Here is a 20,246-nt window from a genome sequence, read left to right as displayed (position 1 = left end):
TATTTGATCGTTTGTTTTGTTTTTTAGTTTCCACATATAAGTGAAAACATACAGTATTTGTCTTTCTCTGACTTCTTTCATTTAGCATAGCACCCTCCAGGTCCATCCATGTTGTCACAGATGGCAAGATTCCATTCTTTTTTATGGTTGAGTAATATTCCACCCGGTATGTGTGTCTATATATATATATATATATATATATGGAGAGAGAGACACACACACATATATATATATCATAAGATGTAATGTACAGCACAGAGAATATAGACAATAAAATTACAATAACTTTGTATGGTACAGAATCTATAAAATGTTCAGTCACTCTGTTGTGTACCTGAAACTCATATGATACTTTTAAGTCAACTGTACTTCAACAAATATATATATACAAATGAAAAAAAAGGCATAGAAGGAAATATAGCTATTTATATATGGTTATTAGCAGTGGGACATTGGGGATGTACATGAGTTCTAATTTTTTCTATATAGCTTTCTAGATTTTCTATACCCATATGCATTTTATAATCAGAGCAAGTTATAAAAAAAAATACACAAAGAAAGTGAACTTTGTGTTCCTGAGTTTGAGAATAACCTCTCTCAACATGTAAATTAACAACCAGAGGCATTTCTATTGTTTGTAGCCAGTTCTTCAGTTTTGACTGCAGGAGAATGCTAATATGCATTTCTTGTATCCAAAAGTCTGTTGAAATTTTTTTTTTTAATTTTATTTATTTATTTATTTATTTATGGCTGTGTTGGGTCTTCGTTTCTGTGTGAGGGCTTTCTCTAGTTGCAGCGAGTGGGGGCCACTCTTCATTGCGGTGCGCGGGCCTCTCACTATCGTGGCCTCTCTTGTTGCGGAGCAGAGGCTCCAGATGCGCAGGTTCAGTAATTGTGGCTCACGGGCCTAGTTGCTCCACGGCATGTGGGATCTTCCCAGATCAGGGCTCGAACCCGTGTCACCTGCATTGGCAGGCAGATTCTCAACCACTGCGCCACCAGGGAAGCCCCTGTTGAAATTTTTTATTGATCTCTCTCAGTACTTTACAGGGATAAATTCTTGTACCTAATCTAGGTGGTCAATTAGATTAACTCTGGAAGCTATTTGCCAAATTATCTTGAATTAGAACACCTTGGTATGAATTATGCAGAGAATCAAGATTTTTTTAAAAATTCTAATAAACTAATTAAATACTGAGTTAGAATTACATTTCAGACATTACTAAATAATGAACTCACTACTCTCTTTTTCCAGACTTAAATGAGGATTTATGGTGAAATTCAAAATTTTAAAGGCTACTAAATGTTAGAGTAAAATGTGACTTTTTTGGATCAAGTATCTAATAGTTGCTGTATGTTAATGTATGTTAAGAGAAATATTAAGGTATATTAAAAGGTCTATTTGGGTTATTTTGGAAGTCAAAGGAAGATACATTAAGAAGCAGTTGAAGTAGTTGAGAAAACCATAATTCAAAAAGAGTCATGTACCACAATGTTCATTGCAGCTCTGTTTACAATAGCCAGGACATGGAAGCAACCTAAGTGTCCATGGACAGATGAATTGATAATGAAGATGTGGCACATATATACAATGGAATATTACTCTGCCATAAAAAGAAATGAAACTGAGTTATTTGTAGTGAGGTGGATGGACCTAGAGTCTGTCATACAGAGTGAAGTAAGTCAGAAAGAGAAAAACAAATACCGTATGCTAACACATGTATATGGAATCTAAAAAAAAAAAAAAAGGTTCCGAAGAACCTAGGGGCAGGACAGGAATAAAGACACAGACATACAGACGTAGAGAATGGACTTGAGGACACGGGGAGGGGGAAGGGTAAGCTGAGACAAAGTGAGAGAGTGGCATGGACATATATACACTACCAAATGTAAAATAGATAGCTCATGGGAAGCAGCCACATAGCACAGGGAGATCAGCTCGGTGCTCTGTGACCACCTAGAGGGGTAGGGTAGGGAGGGTGGGAGGGAGACGCAAGAGAGAGGGGATATGGGGATATATGTACATGTATAGCTGATTCACTTTGTTATAAAGCAGAAAGTAACACACCGTTGTAAAGCAATTATACTCCAATAAAGATGTTAAAGAAAAAAAAAAAAGAAGCAGTTGATGGATGGAAAAGCATAACATCATTGAGAATTCTGGATTTTGATAATGCCATGTAGTGGTGGTAGATAAATTCCAGGTGGTAGATAAGTTTCTTTGGATAAAATAGGCACCGGAGCACCAGTAAAATAAATTGTGAAGCAGTGAAGTTTCAAATGAACAGGTCAATTTTCAATTGTTTTTATGGGACTTAGGAAGATAGATTGGTAAATTCTGTGAATGTTTGAGAACCAATAAATCCCTACTTAGAAAAAACTTTACAAAGGAAATATCATATAGTATCTATTCAAATATTTTCTCCATAGTTCTGGGAGAGTACTCAAATAAATCTATTCAGTTTTGCTTTGGGGGAAAAGACATTTTAACCTCTGACCAGTATACTTATTCATTTCTGCTAATGACAAACTAATTGATAAAAACATACCATGTTTTATTGTGTGGCAACCCTTTTGTATGTTTATAAATTAGTTTTTTTCTCTTCTCTAAATACTAATAATGCATGTTATTTTTTTATGCCTTTTTTCCCCTTAATTAATGTCGTCCTTGAGCGTCTCAATCTGTGCTGTCCAATATGGTAGCCCCTAGCTACATGTGACTATTGAAGTTTAAATTAATTAAAATGAAATAAAATCCAGAGTTCAGCTCCTCATTTGCACTAGCCACATTTCAAGTGCTTGATAGCCACATATGGCTAGTGGCTCCTGTAATGGATAGCGGAGATTATAGAATTTTTTCATCATTGTAGGAAGTTCTATTGGATGGGACTGATCTAAAGAGTCAGGACAGGTTAAAAATTCTTTGGCATATTTTCTGTATCTTAACATATGCTTATGTTATTTCACTTCAATTTTCCTCTTCTGTTATTTCATTTTATCTTTCTGTTTTTCAGTTTAAAAGGATGCTTAATCGAGAACTCACCCATCTCTCTGAAATGAGTCGGTCTGGAAATCAAGTGTCAGAGTATATATCAAACACATTCTTAGGTGAGAATAACAATTTAAATGCGATTTTTAAAAGTTTTTTGCATTGTTTGTTTTTGGAAGCAGACTGGGGTGCAAACTTGTTTTGGAAACAAGAGTTAGGAATTCCATTTGTTTTCATTCATCATATTAATAATTTGAGCCTCTAAGCTTTAGAACCTAAGGTGACAAAGTATGTTTTTTATCTTTTCGTTTTATTCAGGACTTCAGGGATTCTCTGAATTAAAGTTGTATATTGCCCGTTTTTCCAAAGTACTCAACTGTAAAATGTATTTTATAGAGAGATCTATTCATGCATTCAACAAATTCTTGTTAAATGCCAGTCATTGCTGGGCACTAGGTATTTAATGATCAATTAGAAATGGTCCCTAAACTCAATGAGTTGATAGTCTAATGGGCACCATGCCTGGTAGACTGGAGAGACAGATAAATATAACACAATAGCTAAAAAAAAGCTTGCTGATAATAGCTGACAGTATGGTGTACTGGGACACCACTACCCCATCCTCCATCCACAGAAAGAAAATGCAGTAAGGGAAAACCAATAACTTGAACACATCCTTGATCTGAATTTACTTTCAAAACAAAACTGTCGTAACAGCTAATTAGCACATTCACTAAACAGACATTTATTGAACACACACTGTTCAAGGACAAGTTAAAGGAGCTCACTGCCTTGAAATAGTGAATGAGTGTACTGAAGACATCTGATGTCTTATTTGAAAACAACAATTAGCTTTTGTGAATCGATATTTAGTTATCAGATAATATTGGAGGTACTCTGTGCTCCCCATAAAACCTTATTGCATTATTCCCCCATCTCACTATCGTATAGAAAATGTAAGCTAGCAGTAGCAATCTTAAGTCCTTCACATACGCTGTGTATGCTCCCACGGAATGACCCATTTCAGTACGCTGTTAGGTTCACACAGTGCTGTTTTTATATTTGTGCACGAAGTTTCTGCCATTTCAAAGTAGGTATTGAAACTGGAGTTCTTAATTGGCAAGAGCAGTGTAGGAATGAAATCGATGAGCAATGGAAATAACCAGTGTCTTTTGCCTTTTCCAAGTCTGCTATCATAAGTTTCTCAAAAGATGCAATCCCTGAATACATTTGATGTTAATTATTTTGCAGTGGAATTTATTTGCTTAATTTTGTGTTTGAGAGTATCAAATTAAGTCCACATCAAATTATAAATATTTAACTTCTTTAAAAGGAGTTTTACTTGGAGATATTTCCTAGAATATATACTGATCAATTAAAATCCGCCATTATGCATGTTATAATAAAAAAAACCCAGGTAGAATTAATAGTAAATGAAGAATTTTTTTTTTTAATTTTTAAGATAAGCAACATGAAGTGGAAATTCCTTCTCCGACTCAGAAGGAAAAGGAGAAAAAGAAAAGGCCAATGTCTCAGATCAGTGGGGTCAAGAAATTGATGCACAGCTCCAGTTTGACTAATTCAAGCATCCCAAGGTTTGGGGTCAAAACTGAACAAGAAGACATCCTTGCCAAGGTAAGAGGATTTCAAGTATCCTGATCAGAAATACGCAGTGAACTTTGATACCTTCTCTTTTAAATAAATGGAAAAGTTTATTAATTCGTGGGAGGGTTTTTTTGGAAGATGGGAAAGCCCTTTATAAAGCTCTTTCTAAATCACTTGGGTTTTATTAATATGTGGATTTAGACAGGCAGTTTGGTGTTCTTTATTTTTGCATCTGTATTTGATTCTTTGACCTTAAACAATTGAAAAGTCTTTTAGGAGAATAATTAAGGTTTTTGAGAGTAGGTTTTAACTATTGGAGAAATACTTTGAGATCGATATTTCAAGTATGTAAATACGTTGTATTGTCAGAGACATGAGGTTAAGCAACGCCATTCAGTTTCTAGTATGTTTAAGCGGATTTGCCTAAAGTTTGCCTGTAGTTACATGGTGCATCATTACATTTAAAATGAATTGTTTTTTAATTTAATGATCTTTTCATTGAAGTCAGTAATTTTTAAATGATTGTGTTCATTGTTTCATGTTCTACTTCTGCAATCAGATTTGTTCTGTCTTTCGTTAACCCCAGGAACTAGAAGATGTGAACAAATGGGGTCTTCACGTTTTCAGAATAGCAGAGTTGTCTGGGAACCGGCCTTTGACTGTTATCATGCACACCATTTTTCAGGTAACGCAGTTAAGTTCTATCACCTCTCTTTTATTTGGTGACATAACGTCCAGTCTGTGAATTGTGCATGCATTTTATCTTCTTCATTACTTACCCGCTTTTACTTATTTTGATACTTTTTTCAAAATAAGGATACAGAAAGGTTGGCATATGGGTAAAACACAAATCAATTGTGTTATTTGTTCCATTGAAGAAAAAGATGTGAGGGGGACAAATTAAAGCAATTCATTAAAATAATAGTTTAAAAAGCATCCACGTGATCCTGACTTGCATAGAGAATGGAGTGCTAACTTTACAAATTGAATCAGCCCTTTGCTGACTAATCTTAGTATGTAATTTCTTCAGTCACTGTCTTGTGGACTGCTCTCTTCTTCACATCGGTTTCTCATTCTTGTCAAGTTTTTGCCCCAGTTCAGTGTTAGGATTTATATGAGAAGTTGCAGCTATAGATACCCTGGGACTTGGAAGGGCAGCTCCAACCCTCGAGGGGATATTGTGTCTCACTTGTTTTGATCCAGTAGCCTTGTCAATGGTGTTGGACTGCAGCTGCCTTCAAGATCCCGGGACACAGATACTTTGATAGTTGGCAGCTCATTCCTGACACCGTATAACTTGAGAAAAGCATTGCTGGGCTCCAGAAGGACAGCTCGACTCTGGTTTTGTCCCTGAAGTCCCTGGATCATCCCAAGGGTTTTCATTGTCCTCACTAGACATTGAGCGAATGCTACTCCCATATCTGGGTTATCCATAGGCGACACCGGGGGTGATTTTTCGTTGTTGTTGTTAACATACTGTATGGAAAATCTTTTCTATAAGGACAAAGTGTTACGAGAATTTCTTCTCCCGCAGGAACGGGATTTATTAAAAACATTTAAAATTCCAGTGGACACTTTAATTACATACCTAATGACCCTGGAAGATCATTACCACGCTGATGTGGCCTACCACAATAATATTCACGCTGCAGACGTCGTCCAGTCAACACACGTGCTGTTATCTACACCTGCTTTGGAGGTAAACCTGGTTTCTAAACCTTTGAAAACACTAACTTGCCCCTCATAATAGTTTCTTCAACTTTTATACTGAAGGGTGCACAGGGCAAACAATAATCGACTTCACTAGAAATATTATTGAGTTATGGGGGCGAAATGTCATTGTGGTAACTAAACAGTTGAGTCTTTGATGAATTTTGTCTGTGATAATTGATCAGAGATTTAGGGATTCATGTGTTTTATGATACTGCTTCTTTGAAATGATCTAGTGGACAAAGCAAATCTGCCTTACTCAGTTTCGGTTAGTGTGGGGTTTTTTGGGAATTTAGCCGGAGGACTTTTTCATTTATAGTTCAAAGGTGATTATTTTATAAAATATCAATACTAGCAATGCATTGGTATTTTTCATAGAACTTATTAGAAGGAAACACATCTTTAATGTTACCAGATCCTATGAAGTTGTTCCATTAAGTGTTTAGTAAAGCAATTTGATTTCCATCATTGTTTGGGAGAGTGATTCTCTTTTGCTAATATATTTTATAGTTCAGATTGTTTCATTATAAAACTGTGTTAATATGTCATCGTTTGAGTGAGGAGTTCTCAAATGGGGGTGATTTCCCCTTTTACTCCTACTCCTCCCTTCCCCCAGGGACATTTGGCAATATTTGTAGACATTTTTAGCTGTCACAACTCGGGGGTACATGCTACTGGCATCTCATGGGTAGAGGCCAGGGATCCTACTAAAAATCCTGTAATTCACAGGATGTTCTCCCATAACGAACAATTATCCGGCCCCGAATGTCAGTTTTGCTGAGATTGAGAGTTCCTGTTTTGAATGGAAGAAAAGAAAATAATTGCTCATGCTATTAATTTTATGCACATTTTCAGAATATCCTTAAACATCTTAAATACTTTGAAAATAAGCTATTATTTTCTATAAAAAATTTGTAGACGCTCCTTTTTTAATATTTTAAAAAATATAACCAATGGAAAAGGTTTGATCATGAGTTATAATAACATCAGATATTGTCTGGATTTTTTCAGGCTGTGTTTACAGATTTAGAGATTCTTGCAGCAATTTTTGCCAGTGCAATACATGATGTAGATCATCCTGGTGTGTCCAATCAGTTTCTGATCAATACAAGTAAGTAAAGCATACTTATTTTTGCAGAAAAAATGTTCCTTTGTACATTTTAGAATGACTGAGAGTCTTTATAAACTTGGGGTGTTTCCAGAGCCATAATGTTCTCTTGAGATGTGCACATAGGCGTTTCAGTGATAGCATATGTTAATGTAGTGTAGCTCTAAAAATTATTTTCATATCCCGTGAGGCATATGATGTTTGAAAAACATGCATTCCAGTACTTCTCTAGAAATAATATATTACCACATTAGTAGACAAGGGCAATCAAAAGTGAAAGTTTGCCGAAAGATGTAGATCGTTAGATTGCCCCTAAAGTTTCAAATAAAAGAAGTTATCAGAATAAATGTTAAATCCGTCATTTTCTGTAGGTTGTCATTTAATCCTCTCCAGAGCCTGTAACTCCTCTTTCCCCCTCCACCACCATGCCCTGCCCTGTTCTTTCCTTTTTATTTTTTTAATAGAAATTTCTCCTTTATTTTATATTTTTTAAATTTTTTTTTTTAAATTTCTCGGTGCAGCATGCGGGATCTTAGTTCCCTGACCAGGGATTGAACCCCTGCCCCCTACCAGTGGAAGCATGGCGTCTTAACCACTGGACCACCAGGGAAGTCCCTGTTCTTTCCTTTTTAAATCTCCTGCTGAGGGCAGTAGGAACTTCTCTTTTGACTAACTATCTCTTTTTATTTAATATTTTTTAACCATTAATTTTTTCTCACTGGTGACATTTCATAAAATAAGTCATCACTGAATTTGGAAATATAAAGAATAGACTGTTCAGCGTGCGACACCTCTGACCCAGCTGCACAGAAAACCTCCGTAGGGAGTTAGTGGTGCTTGAGCTAGGCTTTTGCAAAGAGGTTAAGCTTTACAGAAATTCTGTTCTTTCTGTACTTGAAGTTAACTGGTAAATAATTTACATGTACCATTCATTATTAAATTCCCTCACATCATGGTAGATTAACGTTATAAGGTCAGTTTTATAAGTGAAAAAATAAAGTTCAAAGTTGTTAATTTTTTTTCCTATCTGTTAAAAGTTTGCCTTTCCTTTTTGCCGTGAGTTGTGGATAATAGTCTCCTCGTGCCCCATAGCAATCTAGCTCTAGTAGCGTCTGTGCCTTCACCATTCATTCACAACACTTTGCTGCAACCAGATTTAAAGAGAGAATTTAAGTATAGCCTTGTTTTGAGAGATTTCACTCAGATCTTTTGGATTATTTACCTATTTGTATATTTTTAATAGCCTCTGGACTGCCCTGTAACAAAATGCATTTTAGTAACTCACTCATGTATAGGAGGATTGAAAGTCATGGATTTCCAAAACTGTGTGGATAGTCAGTACATTTTAGAAGTCTGGTTTATGGACTTATTTATCTAGGATTAGACAGGATAACATTTCATGTTTCAGCCACCTTATGAGAACCTATAATGGGGTGCTTTCAGGAGTCACCAAAACATTACTATATATTGACACATAAATATTAATATACATTAGAGGCAGCTACATGAGTTTACATTGTATCATTGGTTAGGGTCTACTGTGTCTTTTCTGTAAAGAACAGGAAGGTCATATAGTAAAAGGTACACTGGCAATTTTTTATTATCCTGGCTTGATTCATTTTTTTGATTCTTATGTATGTCTTGATATGTTCTTAATTTTATAGATTTTTAACAAATACATATAAATTTTGTTTTAATTTTTGCCGTTAAGAAAGGTATGCATTTTTTCTTTATATTAATAATACCAAAATCAGACCTATGTGTTTTCTTTGCATCCTGTTATATATAATATTGTATGTTCCCATATTATAACATTAGAATTAAGAATAGAGAACAAATTAAAACAACTGATAATAAAGTCACTGTCTTCCAAGTACTCTGATAAATTTTTCAAGAAAAATGAGGACCAACTCTGTTATTCTTTCTTGTGGACCCTCTAAGGGCAAATGGGCTTAGGCTGACATCAGAGTACCCGTGGAGTCTGCAGTTTAAGCTAGCAAGGCCTCAGTCCACAGATGAATCAGATGCCCTTTAAAGTTTGAGAGCCACTGAGAATAGATAATGGAGACATGTAGGGGGTAATTATGCATACAGGATAGTGGCCAAGGGTGTCTGTTTAAGGTCATTCTGCTGATGACCTGCCTGAGGTGGAAGGATAACTGACCATGTTTCTGGAAGTATTTTGTTCTTCAGTGACGTTGTGCAGATCTCCTTTCCGTGGGGCCTCAGCAACACAGGGTAGCCAGCAGCTTTGGATTGCTGATGTTTTCTTGGCGGTGGGGTGTGATGAGGCTGTGTTACACCTGAAAGAATGAATGAGCACCGTCACCTGGTAGACGAAAGTTATCCCAGGGTTGATCAGAGCCCCGGGGCATTGTGAGAATTACTGCCTTAGTTAGCTGTTAACTAGGGATCAAGCCAGCAATCATTTTATTTCAGGACTCAGAAGAGGCTTAGTAGCCAGTAACACAAGTAAGTTTTAGCTTCACAGCATACGCTAAGGGAGTCCCTCTAATAACTTGCAAACTTGTCATAAATAGCTTTATGAAATACTCTTATCAGAATTATGTGATTATTTTTAGCTTACAGTAAACCCTTTTTGATAGACGTTAAATTTGTGCTTTCTCTTTCTTTTGGGGATTGTTTGAGCATCAGTGGCTCAGGCTAGCACACTCTCGGCTCTTAGCCTGGAGCTGGCGCTGCCAACCTGTCCAAAGCCAAAGGCTGAATCTGTGTTTCTTGTAATAAAGACTTGGAATCGTCAGATCAGACTTCCTGTAGGTGGGAGGTCACCTGTCCTATTTTAAGGGAGGCTGCATGGCTCGCTGTGGTGGAGGGGCACCGGGGCTCACCTGGCTGATTCCCAGGCCAGAGACACCTCTGCTTCTTAGTTGTGGTGACAGTTTTCATTAATCATTCCGCTGGTATTAGTTTTAGGCACCAAATGATTTGCTGTTAATGACACGTACACTCCTTGTAAACCTGATGCAGGTTTTGAGTCAGTTAAGCTTTTATACATGATGTAGGGGAATGGGGGACTCTGAATAGGATGTAAAGAAGTGGAAATTCCAGGTGAGAAGCTGCATAAGTCTTTTTCAAGGACAGTACTATGTAAATAAATCCATAAAATGTAAATAGCATCATGAAATATTGAATAGAACACGTTAGGGGATATTTATCTTAAAAAAAGCATTTCACATAACAGCATTATTTTCTGAAACAGTGAAGCAGCCTCAGAACATATATAGCAGTAAATTTTACTTGGAAAACGAATACTTTCTGTTTATAGCAAAGATGCCTGGGTTTGGGGGGAAAAGATCTCCTCACACATTTGAACACATTCGTCGTGTTCAAAGCATATGACTTTTGAGGTTCAAGAGCAGAGACATTTCACTGTATGAGGTGGAGCTGGACCTAGCAACAGTACACACACTTTATTTCACTGATCTCATTTTAAAATAAGCTTTCCACAGCTATATTTGTAGCTTATAAATAGAATGTTATTTTTCTGTATAAACCTAAAATCATAGGATTTCTGTCAAAATATTCTTGAACCCCTCTCCTCCTCCCTAGCTTCTTTAAAATAGTCATTGAATAGTATTGGATATTTCTTTATTAGAAAAGAATATATATTTTCCACACATGAGTCAGAAGAAAGATCAAATACGTATGCTTTTAGTCTTTACAGTGACTTAAGTGGCAACAGAATGAAGCACCAGTCAATTCTTTTTTAATGACTACCTTATAGGTCTGAGTTTGCTATTTATAGGAACTAGGAAAGAGGCAGGATTTGTCACTGCCTAAAATAGGTCCAGGACAATTGTGGGGGAATGGCAGAATCTTCACTCTGGAGAAATGTAGGCAGCTAAACACTCGTCTCTGTGTGAAGCCCTGAGCATGCAGCTGGGACGGGCAATATACATGTGTATAGTGACTGCCAAGATACTTGGAAAAGGAAATGGAAAAATGAATAAAGCTTTGCCTTTCAAAGCTGTACTATGAACAGAATAAGCACAAGCATGAACAGATCTGATATTGTTCATGTGTTCCAAGCTGTTCTTGTACCTTCTCAGAGTACAAATAATCCTAAGTCATATGATCTTTACATCATATACAATGTTGGGTAGGTGGTCCACAGTTGTCAGGAATACAACATTTTATGCTCTGGACATGTTGTAAATGTTAGGGATAATGTCTTCTTCTGCTGAGCTTATGGAGCTGCCTCTGGCAGATCCGGAGAGGAGGTCCAAGGTAATCTGGCCTAACTCTTCTTTCCCTTTATAGCAGAGGAAGCTGAAACCACAGAGTGAACTGACTTGCCGTGTGCCAAGAGCATTAGAATACACTCCCAAGATTCCAGGGATCTTTCTGTGGCTGCATTAACTAGCAGACTTTCTTCTAGGTGTTGTCATGTAATGGGAATGCGAGCAGAGACGTTTAGGGGAAATTGCTTCCTAAACCCAAAATACCTCAGAATATGAAGAATACGATAACCTTTGCATAAATGGCTTTGCTAACCTTCTGTCTCTTTCTTTCAAGACTCTGAACTTGCCTTGATGTACAATGATTCTTCTGTCCTGGAGAACCATCATTTGGCCGTGGGCTTTAAGTTGCTTCAGGAAGAAAACTGTGACATTTTCCAGAATTTGACCAAAAAGCAAAGACAATCATTAAGGAAGATGGTCATCGATATTGTAAGTAACTGATAAAAGCAAGAAGAGAACTGTGATGCATGGTGTTTAAAAAAAAAAAAAGAATGAGATGACTATCAGGTAGAAGTATCATGTATATTTCAAGATAATGCTGCCTTTTTTGTCCCGGAGGCTGGCCCTGCTGCAGGCAATGATGCTCTACTGCTAACAGTCTGGAGCTAAGAATAATGACAGCTTACCCTCATTCTAGGTTTATTTTCTGAACTCCTCCGGTCTGGTGGCAGACAGAGCTGACTAACAAAAGCACAGGGAGCTGGCTAAAAAATGGATTTTTTCCATTCAAAAACTGGAAAAAAAATCTCTGTCAGCGGAAGTGCCATGTAGAAACATCCATGACATTAGTCTTTTCTCTGTACATGTTTTCCACAGTGATTATGAGACACAGGAATATCTCTGGTTGTCAAAAACTTAATCTGTTAAGCTTTGTACATACAGAGAAAGGCAGGGATTATCTGGTTTGGATAAGCGGAAAATTGACCAGAATATTGTTTCTGAAGTACTCTGTGAGCAACCTCGACTCACTCCATCATAGTCCAGTAACCACATTCTAGCACAAGGAATAGAAAAACTTCAGAACGTGCGATGATGTCTTATCTATGGAAATATCCCTTTCTATCACCATGAAAGTGGCTGCCAGTGCCTGCTGGCAATGTATATTGCACACATTTATCTGGGCTTCCAGGGAAAGTGATAGCAAAGGGGAGAAGATTCTGCCCCAAGAAGCAGTAAAGGATTCCCACACACAGCTATTAGACAACAGAGTGGTTCTCCATTTCTTCCTCACGTTCTCCATGATATTTTTATGTGAAAATTCTGACTTTTTTCCCCTGGACGTTTTTTACTTATTAAAATACTCTTTGTCGGGACTTCCCTGGCGGTCCAGTGGTTAAGACTTCGCGCTTCCACTACAGGACACACGGGTTCGATCCCTGGTCAGGGAACTAAGATCCCACATGCCAAGAGGTGTGGCTAAAAAAAAGAAAAGAAAAATATCTCTCCTGTGTAGCACGGAGAACTCTACTCCCAATGCTCCATAATGACCTGTATGGGAAAAGAATCTAAAAAAAAAAGAGTGGATATATGTATATGTATAACTGATTTACTTTGCTGTACGTGTGCAAGTAACACAACATTGTAAATCAACTATACTGCAATAAAAATTTTTTTTAAATACTCTGTCTTTTAAGGTACTTGCAACAGACATGTCAAAGCACATGAATCTACTGGCTGATTTGAAAACTATGGTTGAAACTAAGAAAGTGACAAGTTCTGGAGTTCTTCTTCTTGACAATTATTCTGATAGGATTCAGGTAAAGCATTCGAATTTGCTATGTCTGCGTGTGTGTGTGTGTGTGTGTGTGTACACGTGTCTGTGTGTCTAGCTTAGATAAGATTTATGTCTCCTTTTTTCCAGCTTATAATTACAGTAGCTGTAAGCAGGATTTTTATCCAAATTCTTAATCTTGAGAATTAACCAGATAAAATCCTGTTGGCCTTTTCAAGTGGAAATGTGTTAAAAAAAAAAAAAAAAAAAGTAACATCCTACAAAACCAACCACTTAAGCAGCTCTGAATTTAATCAGCCATGCACATGAACAGTTTCTCTTATGATACTTAGATGCAGTAGAAGTGGCATAATTTGGGACTATTAATACAGGTGTGAACTTCACACAGACACACCATGGTCGAGCCGTCTGGAAAGACTCTTAACACTACATGTATTTTTAAGTGTCACAGTCATCTGATGTGAATTTCTAGTAAAAAAGGAGCAGGTGCTAAATAGAGAAGGCATTGATCTGTTTTAGGTCCTTCAGAACATGGTGCATTGTGCCGACCTGAGCAACCCAACCAAGCCTCTCCAGCTATACCGCCAGTGGACGGACCGCATCATGGAGGAGTTCTTCCGCCAAGGGGACCGAGAGAGGGAGCGGGGCATGGAGATAAGCCCCATGTGTGACAAGCACAATGCCTCTGTGGAAAAATCACAGGTGATGCCTTAAGCATAAAGCTTTCAGAGAGAACACAACTACACGGAACATTTGGTTACGCCGTATGCATGTCACACAGTATTTTATTGGGTTTTCTTAATTACTTTCTTTTGTCAAGCTCAATGTCCACCTTAGTGTTTGCAAGCCAAAAAATTCTTTGATTCTTAGAATTTATATTCATATAGTCATATATACGTTCATAGGACAGTATATTCATTCATCGTGACTCTATGCATATAGTATATTCATATGTGTAGAATTATTTCAGCTATCTCAATTCGTAAGCGAATAAAGTTATATGAATCCATATAGAGTACATGGCATTATTTCAGCTCTCTGGATTTACCTATGAATGGGCTATTCTAAAGTCCCAGCCTCAAGCCAAGTCCTGCCATGTAAACAACTGGAGGTTTTTTTACATCGCAAACAGACTCTTGGACTCAGAGTTCCAGAAGCTAGTTTTTACCAGCTAGTAACAACATTTTTTTTTATTGGTCTGCTACCTAAAATAGTGACTGTTTTACCAAACTAAGGTTAGTAGTCTTCAGTTCAGCGTTATATTTGCAGAGCATATTCTATTTTATATATTTTTCTGTAAATTCTATATATCATATATAAAAATTTAATTCAACATATCAATTAGATACATTGGAGGGGGCTCGTTAACCTTTTCCATTGTTTCTTAGTCCCAATCGGATTTTTTTTTTTTTTTTAATCAGGTGGGCTTCATAGACTACATTGTTCATCCTCTCTGGGAGACGTGGGCAGACCTGGTCCATCCCGACGCCCAGGACATTTTGGACACTTTGGAGGACAATCGTGAGTGGTACCAGAGCACAATTCCTCAGAGCCCCTCCCCGGCGCCAGATGACCAGGAGGAGGGCCGGCAGGGTCAAACTGAGAAGTTCCAGTTTGAACTGACTTTAGAGGAGGACGGCGAGTCAGACACCGAAAAGGACAGTGGGAGTCAAGTGGAAGAAGACACGAGCTGCAGTGACTCCAAGACACTCTGCACTCAAGACTCGGAGTCCACCGAAATCCCCCTGGATGAGCAGGCGGAAGAGGAAGCCGTGGGGGAGGAGGAGGAGGAGGAGAGCCAGCCCGAGGCCTGTGCCATCGGAGACCACTCGCCCGACACATAACAGGGCAGACACTTCCATGCCTTTTGTTTGCGTTTTTTGTTTTTTTAAGTAGAAACATTGTTTCCAAAGTGCATGTCACATGCCACAACTACGGTCACACCTCACTGTCATCTGCCAGGACGTTTGCGGAACAAAACTGACCTTGACGACTCAGTCTAGCGCTCAGGAATATCGTCACCAGTTTTTTCACCTCCATGTCATCAGAACGAGGGGGACATCTTCACGAACAGCAGTGTCACAAGATTGCAGCTCGGTCGAGCTGAAGAAGCAGAGAAAAATCAACTCCAAAGTGTTTTCTAGGGAGTGTGGCTCATCAGGCAGCCCAAAAGTTGAGATGATTTGGGGGTTCTTTTCCTTTTTATTTGTTTGCAATATTTTCAGCAGCAAGAAGGCGTTACATGGACGGAGCGAAGCAACAAGTGGGTCAGGAACAGGACACATTGTGAAGCTGTTACCAGGAAGAAGACGAGCCACAGAAATTGCATAATTTTTCTAATTTCAAGTCTTCCTGATACCTGACTGAATAGTGTGGTTCAGTGAGCTGCACTGACCTCTACATTTTGTATGATATGTAAAGCAGATTTTTTGTAGAGCTTACTTTTATTATTAAATGTATTGAGGTATTATATTTAAAAAACTACGTTCAGAACTTCATCTGCCACTGGTTATTTTTTTTCTAAGGAGTAACTTGCAAGTTTTCAGTACAAATCTGTGCTACACTGGATAAACCTAATTTACAAATTTTACTTGCACCTTAGACGTCATAGCAATTAACTGATTTGTAGTGACCCATTGTTTTATATACCAATGACTTCCATATTTTAAAAACAAAAATTGACTTTATGTTGCAGGAAACCCTTTTTGTAGGTCTTCGTTTACTGGCTTTTCGTTTCACTCTTTTCAGACACGCAGAGTTGCTCCCCACTTACATTTCTCTTCACCGTGTGCAAAGTGAATACTTGTTCCACAATACTTTGATGTGCATTCTGTCTAATGTGTCTCAAGCCTCATGGACACTCAGTCATCAGTTGGTGTTGTCTGAAGCAAGTGAGAGATATATAAATACCCAGTAGCTAGAATGGTCAGTCTTTTTTAGATATTTTCCTACTTAGTGTCTTCTGAGAACATTTTGCTGTGGCGATAGACCCTCATTTCACAAGTGCATGTCTTTGTAATAACCCACACATTTCATGCTCATTTTTGTTTTCACAGTCATAGTAAGAACTTTTCCCCCTTGTGCTGCTTCATTATCAGTGTGTGTTTGAACCTCTGTCCACATTCACTGCGTGGTGTCTTATCAGATACATCACCACCATGCTGACTGATGCAAAGAACAGGTAGTCAAGTTAGAGTTAGCTTTCTTTTCTGCCATGAGGTCATATATAATGACTAGCTTTTACTTTTGATTTACGAAGAAACGTTAATAGCTAGCTAGGTAATTTTTTAACAATATTAGCAGAATATATTAATGAAGACCAGTACAATGAATGCTCTTTTGTTTCTCTGATTTCACTGTGGGATTAAGAACTGTATGAGGAATATTCCTGAGAAGTGATTTTAAGTGTAGCAATGACTCTTCCTTAAAGGACAGCCATGTAACACGTAGCACTTGATTTATCAGTTATCTTTGATCCATAAGTATGTCTTGTGGAGAAGAACTTCTTTAAATACACTGACAGAAAGAAGTTGATGATGCCCCTGGCACCAGAGATTTGGCAATATAATGCCGTTTTAAAATACTGGGCTGGGTAAGAAGATTCTGCCTAAGTCAAACATTAGAGATCACTGTTGGCTAAATTTAGCATCAAGAAATGTATTACAATTTTAGAGATTGATTCCCAGTATTTACCTTCAATTGGCATCTTGGGGCATTTATCTAGTTTGGACTTCCTTCCCACTTCAGCTCTTAGTAAAGTGTTTACCTTCTCTGTGAAGAGTTTGGAGCCCAAATAATCATTTTTTAGAGTGATATCCAAGAACCCAAGTAGAGGCTAAAGGAGTATCAGACCAAATGGAAAATAAATAAAATTGTAACCCTGAAAAACATTTATATTGGGGATGTCAAAAGAAGCCATCTGGGGACTAATCAGTAAGTCAGCAGCCAGGGAAATGACCCAAGCTGAAGATACTATTTTAATCCCCTGAGATCCACTGATGCTTAGAAATTTGGATAGAAAAATTATGTAGCTCCGATCTTTCACACAGAGCACAGGATAGGAATTGACCAATTATCAGATTTCCACCCTCCTTCCCCTGTAAAAATCAGACTTTCAAAGAAAGTCTTATGTTTGGCAAGTGGTTTCACCAGAATATTTGGAAACTTGTTTCCATTTTTATTTGTCCCTGATGGAGGTTTAGAGGAAAAGGCAAAGAATCTAGTGTTTATTCCTTTCTCAAAATATTCTCATTCCTTCCCCTCCCTAATGCTTGGTATTTCCCCCACAGAGTGCCTAGAATCTTAATAATGAAAAAAAAAAAAAAATTAAAACAGCAATATGTCACAAACAAATCCAGACCTGAAAAGATTTATAACTGCACTAAAAAAGAGAGGCTTTTTCTTTTTCAATTTGTTGGTTTTTAATGGTCACATGTTGTAAAGATATCCACTGATGGACAATCAAATTGTAGAAGAGACATAATATCCAAAAGACAGGGACTAGTGCACTATACACTCTACTTCTCCTCTCCCTTCTCTTTCGCCAAAGTGTGCTTCAGAATTATACACTGCTTTAAAAAGAATATCCTTTTAAAAGTGACTTTACGTTTCCTAAAATGCCATAAGAAAATGCAATATCTGGGTACTGTACGGGGAAGAAAATGTCCAAGTTTGCATAAAACCAGTACATTTCAGCTTGCAAGTTACTAAACACAATAATGCTGTTTTAATTTTCTTTTACGTCACTTAAAATTCACAAGAAAATAATGTAGATAGAACAAATTGCAGACAAGGAAAAAAAAACTTGAATGAAGTGGATTTTACAGAAAGCTTTATGATACTCTTTGAATGCATTATTTATTTTTTATGCCATGCATTTTTTTCTCACCAAATGACCTTACCGGTAATACAGTCTTGTTTGTCTGTTTACAACCATGTATTTATTGTAATGTACATACTGTAATGTTAATTGTAAATTATCAGTTCTTATTAAAACATCATCCCGCAATGGGATGGTGTTGATATATTTGGAAACTCTTGGTGAGAGAATGAATGGTGTGTATACATACTCCTTGTACATTTTCTTTTCTTCTATAAAATAGTCTTGTCACCTTAGAGCTTGTTTATGGAAGATTCAAGAAAACTATAAAATACATAAAGGTATATAAAATTAAGAAAACATAGCTGCAGGTCTTTGGTCCCAGGGCTGTGCCTTAACTTTAATCAATATTTTCTTCTGTTTTGCTGCATTTGAAAGTTAGGTAATGGTGGGGCTAGGGCTGGGCATTTTTACATCTGAGCTTTGAATCTGTTGGATTTCTGGCAACAGCTGGATTTTACAGAAACATGGACAACCTCTGGAGCATTCTGAGACCCTTTTGAGAGACAAGCCCTTAAGTACTTTTTGCCATGAAGCAGCATGGCATATATGATGGTGATTTTTCCCTAACAGATACTAACTGAGCTACTTTAGTTAGTTACATTTGATTTTTTATTTTCAAACACTACTGGGAAGATATATTCTTGTCCAGTGATTATAAAAAGTCTTTTTAGACCTTAAAAGTCTTCTAGAGCACGTGGGCAAATGAATTTGATTTGAAACTAGAGCCGTAGGTCACGTGTGTCAGTAATTTATTCCTTGGCTTCCTGTCATGTTAAGGAAATATATAATATGAAAAAGGTCATTTTTTTAACCCTTCAACTAAGATGAACCAAATTTCCTTATGTATGTAAATCCATATATTTAAACACAAAGTTTTATATGATGCCAATTCACACAGCATAATGGATTCACCATTCTCTAGAATCTGTTTCAGCAAAACTTACATTGCTTTAGAATTTTTAAATTCAACCTTGCACAAGCTCCTAAAAGCTATGAAAAATTCCCAGTGGCCCAGCCCTCAGGATGTGTGACTTAGTGAAAGGAGAGATTCTTCTTCTAGAAAAAATGAGCCTCCTTTTCTTTTCTTTCTTTCTGTCTTTTATTTTATTTTTTTTTTTGACACAAACTGTAGATTTTAGCAGCCCTGGCCCAAAGGAATTTGATTACTTTTGTTTTAAACAGTACAACGGGGACACTATAATTACAAAAAAACATCCTTACTGATTTTAGTTGTTTTTAATTTGATTTCTTTGGATATGTTTTCAGAGTGGTAAATTGTGTGTGAGCATTACAAATGATGATTCTTTTAGTGGTTTCTTAGCCTCTCTTACAGCCCATGGGGATAGTACTGTACATCAATACCTTCATATGAAATTTTTATATGCAATGGAAATAAAAGCATGGGTTGATTCTGCCTATTTATGACTCGATCTTTTACGAATAAAAGGTTATTCATTTTAACTTGTAGTTCAGTCAGCACAGGTTTCCGAGGGCCATGAAGATTGTTAAGGTGGAATAGAGGAGGTTAGTGACGTCATACATTAATACTGATATTCACAGTCCAATGAAACCAAATTATGTAGATTAATCTTGCTACAGAAAAAAAATGCCAAAATTATGTAAATGGCCTATAACATTAAGCACAGTGTTTTGTAAGCAACCTTGGGAAGGGGACTTCTCTAATTGAGTATTCTGGCATACTGAAAGTTATTCAGATACTCAGCAGTTATTTGTTGGGTCCCTACCCTGCAGACTACAAGGTTGTAAGGATTCAGCAGTGAACAAGGCAGAATTTCTGCTTTTGTGAGCTTACGGTCTAGAAGAGACAAAGGTATTAAAGCATCCCATACACAGCACTGTAAGTGTAAGTGTAAGTGTAAGTGTCCTCAGTACAGCAAAGAAGCTCAGGTGCTGTAATTGAGCAGGAACCTGACCTTGGTCTCTTCTGGAGGGCC

At 37.3% G+C, this 20,246-nt stretch overlaps 1 protein-coding gene across 14 annotated transcripts in view; it reads left to right on the top strand.

Annotated features, from left to right (window-relative positions):
• Positions 1 to 19,709, top strand: part of PDE4D (phosphodiesterase 4D) — a 1,113,076-nt gene extending 1,093,367 nt beyond the window's left edge. For all 14 annotated transcript variants that reach the window (XM_059916412.1, XM_059916410.1, XM_059916413.1 and 11 more), the window contains 9 exons: positions 3,015 to 3,108; positions 4,452 to 4,624; positions 5,181 to 5,279; positions 6,129 to 6,293; positions 7,316 to 7,415; positions 11,952 to 12,106; positions 13,312 to 13,434; positions 13,929 to 14,111; positions 14,831 to 19,709. In XM_059916412.1, the coding sequence (XP_059772395.1) occupies positions 3,015 to 3,108; positions 4,452 to 4,624; positions 5,181 to 5,279; positions 6,129 to 6,293; positions 7,316 to 7,415; positions 11,952 to 12,106; positions 13,312 to 13,434; positions 13,929 to 14,111; positions 14,831 to 15,253 (1,515 nt within the window). In that variant the 3' untranslated portion in view covers positions 15,254 to 19,709. The remainder of the gene's footprint in view (positions 1 to 3,014; positions 3,109 to 4,451; positions 4,625 to 5,180; positions 5,280 to 6,128; positions 6,294 to 7,315; positions 7,416 to 11,951; positions 12,107 to 13,311; positions 13,435 to 13,928; positions 14,112 to 14,830) is intronic.
• The last annotated feature ends 537 nt before the right edge of the window (positions 19,710 to 20,246 follow it).

This window comes from Balaenoptera ricei, chromosome 3, assembly GCF_028023285.1.
Source record: "Balaenoptera ricei isolate mBalRic1 chromosome 3, mBalRic1.hap2, whole genome shotgun sequence".
In the NCBI taxonomy this organism is placed as follows: Eukaryota; Metazoa; Chordata; class Mammalia; order Artiodactyla; family Balaenopteridae; genus Balaenoptera; species Balaenoptera ricei.
Note: the sequence above shows the minus strand (reverse complement) of the source record. Positions and strands in the feature narration are given on the sequence as shown.